We start from the raw sequence: 15,113 nt of genomic DNA, 5'->3' as shown, positions 1-15,113 counted from the left end.
CTAGTTTTTTCCATTATCCATTGGATATTGGCAATTTGGTCCCTAGTTCCTCTGCCTTTTCTAAACCCATCTTGTACATCTGGCAATTCTCGCTCCATGAATTGCTGAAGTCTACCTTGCAGGATCTTGAGCATTACCTTACTGGCATGTGAAATGAGTGCCACTGTTCGATAGTTTGAACATTCTTTAGTGTTTCCCTTTTTTGGTATGGGGATATAAGTTGATTTTTTCCAGTCTGATGGCCATACTTGTGTTTTCCAAATTTGCTGGCATATAGCATGCATTACCTTGACAGCATCATCTTGCAAGTTTTTGAACAATTCAGCTGGGGTGCCGTCGTCTCCTGCTGCCTTGTTATTAGCAATGCTTCTTAAGGCCCATTCAACCTCACTCTTCAGGATGTCTGGCTCTAGCTCACTGACCACACTGTCAAAGCTGTCCCCAATATTGTTATCCTTCCTATACAGGTCTTCTGTATATTCTTGCCACCTTTTCTTGATCTCTTCTTCTTCTGTTAGGTCCTTGCCATCTTTGTTTTCGATCATACCCATCTTTGCCTGGACTTTACCTCCAATGTTTCTAATTTTCTGGAAGAGATCTCTTGTCCTTCCTATTCTATTGTCTTCTTCCACTTCCGCGCACTGCTTGTTTAAAAATAATTCCTTATCTCTTCTGGCTAACCTCTGGAATTTTGCATTTAATTGGGCATATCTCCCCCTATCACTGTTGCCTTTTGCTTGCTTTCTTTCTTGGGCTACTTCTAGTGTCTCAGCAGACAGCCATTTTGCCTTCTTGGTTTTCTCTTTCTTTGGGATGTATTTTGTTGCCGCCTCCTGAACAATGCTGCCAACTTCTGTCCAGAGTTCTTCCGGGACCCTATCTACTAAGTCCAGTCCCTTAAATCTATTCTTCACCTCCACTGCATATTCCTTAGGAATATTAGTGAGCTCATATCTAGCTGATCTGTGGGTCTTCCCTAATCTCTTGAGTCTGATCCTAAATTGTGCAATAAGAAGTTCGTGATCTGAACTACAGTCAGCTCCAGGTCTTGTTTTTACCAGCTGTATAGATGTCCACCACCTTTGGCTGCAAAGGATGTAGTCAATCTGATTTTGGTGTTGTCCATCTGGGGAAGTCCACGTATAAAGCCGCCTCTTAGGTTGTTGGAAGAGAGTGTTTGTTATGCAGAGTGAGTTGTCTTGGAAAAATTCTATCAGCCTTTGTCCTGCTTCATTTTCTTCTCCCAGGCCATGCTTACCTGTAATTCCAGGTGTCATTTGACTGCCCACCTTAGCATTCCAGTCTCCTGTGATGAAAATAACATCTCTTTTAGGCGTGTTGTCCAGTAGGTGCTGCAGATCCTCATAGAACTGCTCTACTTCAGCTTCTTCAGCATCTGTGGTTGGGGCGTATATTTGGATCACTGGGATGTTAGATGGCTTGCCCTGAGTTCGGATTGAGATCATTCTGTCGTTTTTTGGATTGTATCCAAGCACTGCTTTCGCCACTTTACTATTAATTATGAAGGCTACTCCATTTCTTCTGTGGTCCTCTGGTCCACAGTAGTAGATCTGGTGGTCATTTGATGTGAAGTGGTCCATTCCAGTCCATTTCAGTTCACTGACACCCAAAATGTCTATCTTTAATCCTGACATCTCACCAATAACCACATCCAATTTGCCCTGGCTCATAGATCTTACATTCCAGGTTCCAATGGTGTGTTGATCCTTAGAACATCGGATTCGCTGTTCACCACCAGCACCGTGGGCCGCTAGCCGTCCTTTCAGCTTTGAGCTAGCTGCATCATCACGTCTGGGGCTAGTTGAACTCATCCTCTGTTCCTCCCCAGTAGCATTTTGACCATCTTCCGACCTGGGGGTCTCATCTTCCAATGGTATGCCGACATATCTGGTTGTACTGATCCAAAGATTAAATATACTTTTTTAAAAAAATACAAAGATGCAATTTCTGTTAAGAATGTAACCGTGAACGAACATATCTTGTGGAGCATTTGAGGCTGATGCAGTTGTTTTTCAGGCCAAAGTCAGCATATAAGTTGTCAGTTATCTCTAAAGAAGTGAAAGAAGGCCCTGGGCAGGGCATGAACAGAGGCCCTGGCTGGCACGTGAATGGAGGCTCTGGGCAGAGCGCGAACAGAAGCCCTGGGCAGGGCATGAGAGAATCCCTGGCTGTACCAGCACAAAAGAAGGCCCCGGCCAGTACAGTGGTGGTGCACAATGCGGCAGGCACAGCAGCAGCAGGCAGGGCACAGGAGCAGCGGGTAGGCGGGGGGCCAAAAGGGCAGAGATGGGGGGAAGATAGGCAGGGGGGAGTACGAGAGGAGGCAGAAGCCCCTTACTTTACCGAGGCTCGGGCCTGAGAGGGACCAAGCCAGGAACGGCTTGGAGTGGTCCTTGCTCATTGCTAAGCAATATGGTCATATGACATTGTGCTTTATGACCGCATCACTTAGCGATTAAAATTCCAGTCCCAATTACCATCATTAACCTTGGACTACCTGTAACTTTTTTTAAAAAAATTATTAATTAGTAATTGTTCAAGATATAATTAAGACACATAATGTAGAATATAAGACTGACAGAATACAAATCTAAGAAAGAAGCAGGAAAAGCTAAACTGGTGCAGGAGTAAGCAAAAACATCAGGCCAAACTTTTAAGCAAGGAGCACTATCTGGGTTAACCAAGTAAGACTGGATTTTCAGTAAGACTTAATGCTAATTCCAATCCTTTCTCTCTTTTATGGAGTTGCATTTTTATTGCCTAATGCAACAACTGAAAAGCAATTGTACTAAACAATTATGTGTGCTACAAAGCAATATATTACAATTAGGAATCCATTATATTCTAATTAGGCATTCCATTATTATATTGATGTATTTGGTTTCCTCCAGGTCTCAGGTTAATCCTGAAACAAATTCTTCTTTGTGAATAAATATTAGTATAATTAAAGAGTGTTTATTGAAGCTGAGACTTTTCATTAAATCCCTTTCTGATTAAGATGGCTCCCTGAGTACTGGGTTAATTGAACTTAATAAGATTTATCCATTTGTGCATTGTGGTATTGCAGAAACTGTTTCAGTGCTAGCCAGTTAGCAGCTATAAGTCCTTTTCTTCATCGATCCTCATGAATTTAAATACCTGTCACTTTCAAAGTTATACAAGCTGCATTCTGATCAGCTACTTCATATCATAAAGGCTATCAGGCCCTATGCCTGGTTAGTGAATCAAGCCATTCATGAAGTAACGATAGTGGCTGCATGATGAAGCTAATGTTATTTAAGTAGTTTTTAAAGGGCATCCTTTATGTTAGCTAGGGCAGAATACCAAGTGAAACTAAGATCACTGATTTCCATATGGACCAGCTGCTTTGAGTATGTGTCTATAACACTCTGCAAAGAAACTTGATTTACTAATATATATTTATTTTGATGCAATTTGAATGAAACTGCAAAAGTAGTGAGACAATTAAAAAAGTATGGGGCAAGTTTCATCTAGTTCATTATAAATAATTCGGGGAAAAAATTAGGAGATTGGTTAATACTTCAAAATTATGCTTTTTAGATTAAAGTGTGTACTATTGGCCTTCTATTACTTGCCCTTCCAAATCCACTTAAGATGCAAAAAGTTGCAAGATACAACAAAAGTTGCAAAACTATGACATAAAGAGAAAGTGTCCATCCTCCAGAGTTTACAAAGTGAGCAAAATCAATTTCAGACTCTATCTTCAGCTCCTTTCTACCATTAAGTAGAATTTAGAATTTTTTTGTTTAGTAGAATAATGTACTAGAAACAGCATTAATGTTAACTAGTGGCTGGAATGAAAAGAGATACTTAGGCTTATGCTTACTGAGTGAAAATCTTACTGTTTTTAAACAACCCATTAAACCATTTCTGAAACTGATACGTGCTAGGACAAAACTTGAGCATAGCATGTAGTCAGAAAGACCAAAGAAGTAGTGCAAACTGAATTTATTATTTAATCAGGAGCTTTAAGACTTTAAATATCTGTTCTTTGCCAGGGGACTACATATTCTGACGTTCAGGTATAGCTTTTATTAATTTATTTATTCATATTTCTGTCCTGCCATCTAAGCCAAAGAATGGCTTAGATAGAATATAAAACCGATAAAACATCCATAGTATAAAATTCCATAAAAACACACATCTACCAAGCATAAACCTACAACAATAAAAATTAAAGATGGTGTGATAAAATGAGGGGAAGGGTCATTGAAACAATTCCATCTTAAAAAGTTCCAGAATACCAACACGGAGGGGACCAGCCTGATCTCAACAGGAAGTTGTTCTACAGGGTCAGCACTGCCACTGAGAAGCAGAACCTGCTTGCTTCTTCCTCCCAAAGCTCCTGAAAATGGGGGATTGCTAAGTTTCCCCCTGTTGGACCTGACCAGTTGAGCTAGTACTGCTTAGAGTAGATTATCCTGCAGATACTTAGGTGCCAAGCCATAAAGATGTATATAGGTTAAAACCAGCACATTAAATTGCACCCAGAAGCCAATCCACAACCAATGCAGGCTCCACAAAATCCATGTTATATGCTCCCAACAACAGGAGCCATAAAGTATGTGGACTACCACATTTTGGATCAGCTGTAGTTTCCTAGTAGCTTTTAAGGGGATCCCAAATAGAGTGCATTATAGTAGTCTAACCAGATGATAATGAGGGCATGAGTTATTGAAGCTAAGACCTTCTGCCCCAAGTAGGATTACAAATGATGCACCAGCTGCAGCTGGGCGTAGGCCCTCTGGTCATGTCTTCAACCTACTGATCCAGCAGGAGATGACCCCCAAGCATGAACCTGCTCTGTGATGGGTAGTGCTTGCCTGCCAAGAAGGAACTCTGGCAGTAACAGAGAACCCAGATGTATCCATAGCAACTCTGACTATGAGACCCCATTGGTTCATGGAATGATTTACATTGTTCTTCAGAGTCTGTCTGTTATTAATAGCTATGGCATTCACAGTAACCTGTGAATTAAAAATCCATTTGCTGTCTTACTGCATCTAATTTCATTGTCACATTAATGAATACTATAAATATATCATGTAGCTTTTCAGTCTTTAACCTTGAAGCTGTTTTAGCTACAGAGTATTGGAAGGATTGTTGATGATGCCTAGAATGTAGTTGTAAAGATCAGGGAGCAACTAAAGGCATTCTGTAGCAGTTGAATTAAAGCACTGTTGAAACATTCAGAAATCTAGCTCTTGATGAAGGATCTGGCAGCACTAATGTATCTAGAGATTTTATTGGAAGGAAAACAATGTATCTCATTTTACACATAATTTACATTATGACTTCTGTTGAAATAAATTTTTCAGTTTTTTATAACAAGTAATACAAACAGCTTTTCAAATCTTCTTATCACTGGTTTGCTGGCAGTATTACCTATTTATTTAAAAATATTTATAGAAGAAGAATGCAACGTAAAATAAACATGATAACATAAAGTATTCAGGTGCCTGTCCACAGTCCTTTTATGAGCTGCAAGCTTACTGAAATGAAATAATTTTAAGGACCATCCAGAATACAAGGAGAGTTGGAGCCAGATATGCCTTTGGTGGCAGTGTGTTCCACAATGTTCAAGTCACTGATGAGAAGGTCTGACTTCTGGCTCCCACTGCTCTTAATCTGAAAAGGAGGGGAGGCACCTTGAAGAACTTCTCTTGATATTTGAGCCAGACTAGGAGAATCATGGCAAAGTGGTCCTGAAATCATCCCAGTGCGAGGCCAAATACAGCTTTATAGCCAGCACTTTGAATGAAGCCTGGTAGCCAGTATAGCAACCTCAAAATAGGTTTTATTCTACAATCTGGCCACTCCATCTTGCACCAGCTATCTGATCTTCAAAGTATTCCCCCCATAGAGCACCTTGCAGTAGATGAAGTAAGAATGATAAGGCTGTTAGTCACAGTTCCAAGGCTTACTGGTCCAGGTAGTGCTGTAACTGATGCACCAGCTGAATTCTTGCACTTGATGTGCAGCAGTGTTTCTCAACCTTGGCAACTTTAAGATGTGTGGACTTCGACTCCCAGAATTCCCCAACTAGCTTTTGCTTTACTGGCTGGGGAATTCAGGGAGTTGAAGTCCATACATCTTAAAGTTGCCAAGGTTGAAAAACACTGATCTGCAGAATAGCAGATTGAACTCAATCTGAAGTATTACTTGGGTATGATATTTTGGCAAAGCAAAAGCTCCCTCCTCATATGCAAACATCTCCATTTATTCCTTTAAAATATTCTTGTAAATTAATATATGACTTCCCTGTGGAGTGATTCCATGGAAATTGTTGGGGGTTTATTTTGATGAAAACTGGGTCATGTTCCAGAGGGCTGCATGCAATCTCACATATAGAGTTTCTTCTGTACACTTTTTAACAGTTGCTCTCCATACTTGTAAAGACAGCCCAAGACAGGATTTTGAAAAGCTGCCTCCAAAATCATTAATGTCTTTTGCACTTGTGACTTTCAGCCCCAGCTGCTGTAGCGTGTGTTGTGCAAAAAATTCAGTCTGTGAACTTCCACTTCAAAAGAGTTTATTTATATGGTATGCTTAATTTAGTGCAGCTTTTTTACCTAAAATCTTTTTTCAGAACAACTTAGTAGATGACAAATAACCATTTAAAAGAAAAGAATAAAATAAATACTGTCAGTACAGTTTAAAATTAATTCATTTGTTAGCTGACATCTTAACTTACAAGATTCTGCTCAAACTAATAAATCTTTAAAAGCCTGGCAAACAAAAACATAGTTATTTGAAGTAGCAGAAATTTGAGCTCCTGAAAATGGGTTCCCCTGGTGATGTTCCCCTATGTTGTTTTTTTAAAAAAAATACTGCTTTAATAGCAGAGCAAAGAGGAAAACATTAGCCAAATATAGAAGAAAAGAAACAAAAACCCAAAGAGAAAAATAATGAAAAAACAACTATATAATGTATTAGGTGTATATAAGATGAAAAACCACAGCAAATTAAACCTTTACCACACAGCAAATTAAACAGCAAATTAAACCTTTACCACACAGAGTAATACCGATTGAACCTTCCACTACAGCCAATTCATATGCAGAACGTGAACACATATATTCAGTCCAGCTCTTAAGTCAGGTGTAGCAGAACTCCTTCAGCAATAGACCACACAGTGATAGATTCCAAATTTTCAGTATATAATGCAACAATGCATCACATCTTTAAACCATATTTAAAGTTTGGTCTAGTGGTTAAGGCAATGGGCTAGAAACCAGGAGACTGAGAGTTCTAGTCCCGCCTTCGGCATGAAAGCCGGCTGGGTGACCTTGGGCCAGTCGCGCTCTCTCAGCCCAACCCACCTCACAGGGTTGCTGTTGTAAGGAAAATAGGAGGAGGAAGGAGTATTAGGTATGTTAGCCGCCTTAAGTTATTTATAAAAATAATAAAGGCGGGATAGAAAATAAATAAATAAACAAACATCCTCTTGGGTATCAGGAAACGGAAAAAAGAATACTTTGTTGAATTAATCCATTAAGATTTGAGGATACACATTTAACTTTCTATAAAACTCTAACCAATTGATTTATTAAAACAGTATGTTCCAGCTCTTACAGGTGTCCCATATATGACTTAGCAGCATTTTTCTGTGTATTCCATCTCTAGACTCGGCATCCACCAAAATTATTTCCAGTGGTGATAATTTAGCACTTTCAGATATAACTAAGATGTCAAGCCCAAATTGTAGAATCAAAATGTGTTTTAATTTAATATACTGCCATTTTAGGCAATCCAAATTCTGCTTGCAACATATCAAATATTTTAAGCAATAACATGATTTACTGTGTAAATACCACTTTTTGCCCAATATCTACCAAAAAAGGATTTGCGAGCAATTTTAAGGCTGAGATCATTCTAGATTATCCATTTTCATGAGAAACTAGATTACTTTCCCCAAATCATCCACATATCTCACCACCTTTAATGCAGAAAAAACAACTGATTTATAACTAAATGGGAATCAAGTCTGGGAAGATACCCAAGGGTAAAATAATATTTTTTTTTAACTCTACCCAGAGTGGTTTTGGGGATAGATCACTTAATTTCCACTAGGAAATGCAGGTCGAAATATAAACTCAGTGATAGAGCTGGAAACCAGGAAAATTGAAACTTCCCATCCTCATGCAAAAGCTGTAATATAGTTAAAGAGAACCTAAGCGTTTATCAATCCCTTTAAAAGTATCTTGTCAGCCTGTGTAAAATACCTAGCAGATATTAACACAGGAATTCCTTTGAGAGTATATATCAGTCCTAGAGTAACAGCCATGTCATCAACATTTATTCTTTTCCATATACTAATAAGTATTCTTAATGATCTGTTGAAATTAATATATATCTGAGAATAAATTTATATATCACATTTTTAAAACCAGATTGTATAGAATGAACTATTAAAGGCAGTTTGAAGTCTTTGAGCCAGAGTCAAAAACTTTTAGCATCATGTTTAACAAATCTGGTGGTGACTGCAGGATGTTTGCCAGCTTTCAAAATCTGGGGAAATAACAAAGGAACAAGAAAGTCGATAAATGGCTTAAGCCAATCAATAGGAAAACCATCTGGACTATTAATTTAATAGTATCTATTAAGGTGAAAATGATGCAGTACTTAAACCCATGGGAGACCACTGTCCTGTGTTCTCCTCACAAGGAGCAGCCGTCTGGAGTATCTGTTCATCGGTTCTTCAGTCTTTGCCCCAGTCACCTCTGCTGTCCACGGAGACGTGTTTAGCTTACGATGCCCCCATTGGAAGTCCCAAGGCCCTAATAAGAAGTGAACTGAATTATGCAGGGTGACAATAGATCACTTTCTTCTGTACTGATCAATTACAGTGCCACTATGGAAATAACACAATGGGAATCATATTATGAGATAAATGTTATCATTTTCCTCACAACATATAAGAAATAAGATGTGCAGGGATATAACATTTGCTTCTCTAAATGTAACCACCCAGTGAAGTACTTTTCCAGAGTTGAACTTTTCCTGATTTGTATTCAGGTTGGGAAAACAGAATGCCTTTTGCTGACAACAATTGCTGACTACAATTAATATTATTCCAGTTTAATCAACAATATTAATATCACCCAGGGCTTGTATATGAGATTTGTCTTTATATAAGACTCATATGGTCTCACTAGAATCTGCATACCATCACCCTACACAAACATGAGGACTAAGCCTTGGAACAAACTCAGGTGCCCACTTTGCCCCAATTTTTTTTTAATAATTCTACTGTTGGACCTCATAACCAGCAGGAATTCATTTGTCTGCTCATCCTTCACCATGATACATGCTGTCAATGTGCCTACCATACACTTTTGATCTATATGTGAGTAAATCAAGTCTTCACAACAACAGAATAAACAGTCAGGGTAGACATATAAGAAGGAAGTATCAGAAACCATCAGCAAAGGCTACATGGGGGCGAGGGATGTAAATCTGAATGTGTGACCATCAACAAAAGTTATGTCTTTTACAAACCTCTACCATGTTGTGTTTTCCTTTGAATTAAAAAGCTCCCAAAATGTACAGTAATCCTTTAACTCAGTGTTTTTCAGACTTGGCAACTTTAAGATGTGTAGACTTCAACTCCCAGAATTCCGTAGAAGTCCACCCATCTTAAAGTTGTCAAGTTTGAAAAACACTGGGTTGAAGGATTACTGTACATTTTGGGAACTTTTTAATTCAAAGGAAAACACAACATGGTAGAGGTTTGTAAAAGTACCTATTGTATGAAGAGAAGGAGTTTTAACCCTAACCGTAATAGGCTTGCAACAGAACTTAACAACTCTGTACAGGAGTTAGCCTGTCCATGCATAGGGTTAAATAGGATGTGAGAACTGTAGATGTGGATATATAGCCCACCCCCAATATTCCTAGAAATACACACAAGGTGTCCCCATGTCCCCATGCATGCAGCTTGGGGAAGGAAGTGGTGCATTTTAGGTGATTGTGCTCCTTGTTCCTAGGCTTGTCTTTCATGCCTTGCTTGGGAGTCTTCTGGAAATGTTAGAACCTTCCAGTCCCCACACTGAATAACCTAATTAATCTTTCTGATTCAGCCCATCTTTAAGCTCCCGGATCAGATTTCAGCTACAAACTAGGCAGCTTTCAGCATCATTTTTCATTTGGTCTCAACTGTCCATCTGGACTTTGCAGAGAATAGCATCCACTTAATCTATAAAATTGAGATGATTGACAGACAGACAGACAGACAGACATAAAAGGTGGGATAATTTTTATTATTATTATTATTACTATTATTATTACTTTCTTTCTTTCTAGGTAACAACCTTGATGCTATTCATGACATAACAGTGGCATATCCTCAAAACATTCCACAAACCGAGAAGCATCTCCTATATGGAAATTTCCCCAAGGAAATTCATTTTCATGTCTGCAGATACCCTGTAGAGTTCCTGCCAGCCTCTCGGGAAGACTTGCAAATCTGGTGTCAGAAGCGCTGGGAAGAAAAAGAAAAAAGGCTCCGCCAGTTCTATGAAGGCAAAAAGTACTTTGATGTGACAGGGAGAAGCAAAATCCCACCTTGTAAATCTGAGCTCAGGGTCATGATTGTTAAGTGCTTTTCCCTCTTGTACTGGACATCTTTCACACTCTCTGGGTTTGCACTGTTATACATGTACAACTTTGTACGGTGGTATTTTGTGATTGTGGTTGTCATTTTTACTGTGCAACAAAAACTGTTTGGTGGGCTTGAATTGGTGGAACTTGCATGTCATCAATTTTTTAATAGACGTAGATTACTCAGCTAAAACAGATGTTAAATTTATCTGATGCGTGTACTGGTTGGATGGGTGATGTTTATGAGCACTTTTCGGATGTGCCATAAACTTTTCGTAGTGGAAGGAAATTTTGCATGAGAATTAATTTTTCTTAATGCTGTTTTGGTTAATGCACTGTACTCTTATTGTAAAGGACAAAAGTTCATATTGAATTTTTAATTTTTGAATGTATCAATGTTCCTCTTGCAGCTAGCATCTGCAACATCACTGGAAAAGCATTTGCTGACCAATCAAAGTTTATATCCATTGAATTGTTTAAATACATAGCTCTAAATTGCTGGGCAAATTAGGGAGCTAAAAGTCATGGACTGTGATTCTTATACTGCCTTGCTATAAATAAAGTGTGAGATTTGAAAGTCCCAGCTTATTACATGATTAATAGTTCACTGTCTTCATTTCTGTACCTTTATCCCGTACACAGAGATAATGGATGATGCAGTTACTCTCATCAGAATCAGCAAATGTTCTGGTCTACTGAAAGAGAAAACAAAACCCAGGACCCAGAGCTGGATGAATGCAGATAGTCTATTTTGACATGCTGTTGTGTCACAACTGAACTATTATAACTCACCCTATTTTGGAAAAAAAATAATAATCCAAAAGTTAGTAGGGCTTACCTCTAAGTAAACATGCTGGTAAAGGTAACTAAGCTGGTCACTGCTGTCTTTGCAAATACTAGATCACCTTCAGGATCCCCTCCCTGTGAATTTCATATGCTGAGATCACAGTCCATCTCAACTTCAGGTTTAGGCTGCCTTGCAGACCTAACTGCTAAATGCTCAGGCAAAACAAAATAAAACTGGGGGAAGCATTAAAATTAATTTTTCCATGATATAACAATAGAAATAATGTTAAAAATTGCCCCATTGGAACTATTAATATAAGAAACATTAAGATTTTTCTATTAACATTCATCTCCTTTCTGAAAATCTGAATTAGAAGAATATCTTTTGCATGGAAACTGGAGGACATTTGTGAAATGAGCCCATGCTTGACCATAAGCAGACCCCACATGCTCCTACTCCACATAATGAGCTAGATATTTGCTTTGAAATTTCCTAGTTGAACCTTTTTTTTCTTTCTGTGGCTGAATATCTTCCCTCCAGCTCTTTTTCATGGAATTAGGGTGAATTCTTGAACTGGCTGCAGTTCCTCACTGCATCTTTACACTTGACACAACAGGCCAGGACATTTCTCTTCCCTGCACTGAATGTTAGTAATACCAGAGCGATAAGGTAGCACATGAAGTATATGTTCATCATATTAAACGGCATAGCTACTTCCAGATCTTTTTCAGCCCCTGTTGCAGCTACAGTAACTTTTCATACAACCATTTTATAAATAAACTGTATTAAGAGCTGCTTGCATATGAAAGGTCTATAAACTGGTCTTAGATTTCCAATGTTATCAGAATGTCTATGTTTTAGCCATAAAAACATATTTACTCTAGAGCAACAATAAAGAATTTAAAATGCAAACTGGTGTAATTTTATTGCATTTTTGGCTATTTATTTAATTTATATGACCGTCTACCTTAACCAAGTATTTCTGGGTGGCTAGCTAAACACATGAATAAAATAACACAATATAAAAGCCATAAGGCAATACAATTTTTAAAAATAACTCTAACAAAGGCTCCTTGCAAAACTACCTCATGACTCAGAACAGGACACACATATTGGGCTCCTCTAACATCCTCATCCCACTATCTAAGAAGAAAAACTAGTCTTCAAAGCCTTCCAGAAGACTAACAAGGCTGTCCAAATCTCGAGGAGGCTGTGACAGAATGCACTGCTCTTAGATCTACTTAGGTGACATGGTTTCAGAGAAGGGATCCTGAGTATGCCCGCTTTGCCAGCTCTGGTGGGACTGACTGAAATAATTGGATACTGGTAGTCCGGAAGTATCCTGGCCCTGTGCCATGCAGGGCTTTAGATGACAACCAGCATTTTTAATTGCACCCAGAGCCGCAGTGTTACATGAGCGTACCATGGCGTGCCCAAAACTGCATATGTGCTGCTATATTCTGGACCAGTTGAAGCTTCAAAATACTTTTCAAGGATGGCCCCATGTCTATAGTCTAACCAGGAAGTGACTAAGGCATGAGCCTCCAGGAATGGGTGCAACTGGCACACAACATGGATTTGTGCAAATCCTGGTCATGGCTGCCACCTGATCTCAATCAGTAGCCATGAATCCAGATGGATTGTCAACTTGTATGCCAACTCTGTCTGGGGGAGTGCTAGCCCATCCAGGGTTAATAATGGAAAACCTCCAAATCCAGGGGCCCTAAAACCCATAGCCACTTGGTCTGGGTAGGGTTGTGTCAAAGCCTATGCTTTCCCACATAGATCCTCACAGCCTCCAGGCACTGGGAAGTACCTTGATGGCATCATTTGGGGCAGAGATGTATAAACGAGTATCAGCATATTGTTGATACTCAACCTCATGATGATAAGTGACCTTACCCAGTGGCTTCATGTGGATATTAAATAGGGGTGAGGAGAGAGTCAAGGCTTGAGGCAACCTGAAAACAGGCTTAGGGCTTGACCTCTCCCTTCTACCAACATCATCTGGAATTGGCCTTGGAGGAAGGAGGAAAATCCCTTCAAGGAGGGCTAAGATAGATGTACTACTTCCATCCCAAGCCTGCCAGAGGTCATCCAGAAGTGTGATCAATGCCATCTCAGTGCTATAACTTGGACTGAAACCTCCCTGGCCATAATTGGTTTCTTCCAGGGACCTTTGGAATTGCAAGCCTACCACTTTTTCAACAACCTTCCCTAGGAAAGGAAGTTGGAGACTAGACAAAAATTGTCCAGTACCATTGGATTCAGAGATAGCTTCTTAAGGAGAGTGTGAACCATCAGTTCCTTTAAAGCAGGCAGAACCATCCTTCTGGCAAAGAAGCATTCATCACGCTTGGATCCACTTACATGACATTTCCTGGGGGGTCTTAACCATCCAGGAAGGACATGGATCTAAAACACAGGTGGCAGGACTCAAAGCCCTAAGGCCCCTGTCCTCTTCTTCAGAACTAACAGGCTCTAACTGTCTCCAGATAACTAAGCAAGACTGTGCTTTGAAATTTCCTAGCTGAACACTCATAGGACCTGCATAGCCAGAACCGGAGCAAATTCAAGTGACTATGTCTGACAAGATGCCTGGAATAGTCCTCTCCAGGGCCTGGAATGCTGCATTGGTACCAAGCACTAAGACTGTCTTCCCTGAGAACAGCCCAGTCTCTGTCTCCCACACCATCTCCCCAGGCCTTCCATCACCACTGCCTGCTCTATCATCCCTCATAACACCCACCACTCCTGATGCTTGCCCTCCCTCCCCACATCAAAGGGGCCCATCATACACTAGATGGCACACTCCTGCCATATAGGATTGACATATTGTCAGTACTCATAAGATAAGCATACTACTTCTATCCTACAGTCTTTTGCTAACAATTGGACTTGCTCTTAAGACTCCCAGCCTTAAAGGAATAAGTATATTGTGATGTTATATGACTGCAATATATACAAAAGAGAGAGATTATCTCAAACTTACTTAAACAAGTTTTATTCATTAAATAACATTTTAAAAAGTGACTAGCTTCAGAAATCATGTCAGCGAATTATAATCAAAACCCAGTGGGGGAAGCTTCAATTGCCTGGAATTTCCTGTTACTGAATCTAAGAGGCCATCCTCAAAATAGAAAAACCAGTTCCATCAAGAACAGTTGAGCTGGAATTTATTAGAAGGTTTAACACTTTCTCGGTTTCTTATTGCACTCCAGGCTGTAATTAGCTCACAGAATAGTTGTCACACTTGACACCTGCATATGTGCACATAATGAGATGAAAGTTTGGAAATGTTGAGGGAATGAACGTTTAGGAGTGCCTATTTAAATGCAGAAGGTTTTTGTGAGAATCACATAGCAAAGTGGAACTGTTCTAATTAGCAAATAGCTCTAGAGTTTGTATTGATCCCATAGTTCCATTTATTACAGTGTTTCCTGTTTGTGTTGTCAATTTTTGCTGCATGGAATCGATCCTGGCCTTTTAAAGTACATTCTTTAAAAAAGTATTGTGAAGCTGTACAACATCAGCAGCCAAACCCTGGTAATAAATACAATTCAGCACACATAGTATTGTTTAGAATAGGTTGTCCTTCCCTTTAGCCAAACGTGCTTTGGCACTGGGGAGTTGTAAGCTGAGGCATGGAGAAGTACCTTCATCTTTAGAAAAAGAAAAACAC

At 39.4% G+C, this 15,113-nt stretch overlaps 1 protein-coding gene across 5 annotated transcripts in view; it reads left to right on the top strand.

Moving 5' to 3' along the window:
• Window positions 1-12,343, top strand: part of LCLAT1 (lysocardiolipin acyltransferase 1) — a 106,712-nt gene extending 94,369 nt beyond the window's left edge. For 4 of the 5 annotated variants that reach the window (XM_063304409.1, XM_063304391.1, XM_063304397.1 and 1 more), the window contains one exon: window positions 10,348-12,343. In XM_063304409.1, the coding sequence (XP_063160479.1) occupies window positions 10,348-10,835 (488 nt within the window). In that variant the 3' untranslated portion in view covers window positions 10,836-12,343. The remainder of the gene's footprint in view (window positions 1-10,347) is intronic. The other variant, XM_063304416.1, reaches the window with a different exon arrangement.
• The last annotated feature ends 2,770 nt before the right edge of the window (window positions 12,344-15,113 follow it).

This window comes from Candoia aspera, chromosome 1 (genome assembly GCF_035149785.1).
Source record: "Candoia aspera isolate rCanAsp1 chromosome 1, rCanAsp1.hap2, whole genome shotgun sequence".
In the NCBI taxonomy this organism is placed as follows: domain Eukaryota; kingdom Metazoa; phylum Chordata; class Lepidosauria; order Squamata; family Boidae; genus Candoia; species Candoia aspera.
The sequence above is the reverse complement of the archived record's forward strand: the minus strand, read 5'-3'. Positions and strand labels throughout refer to the sequence as shown.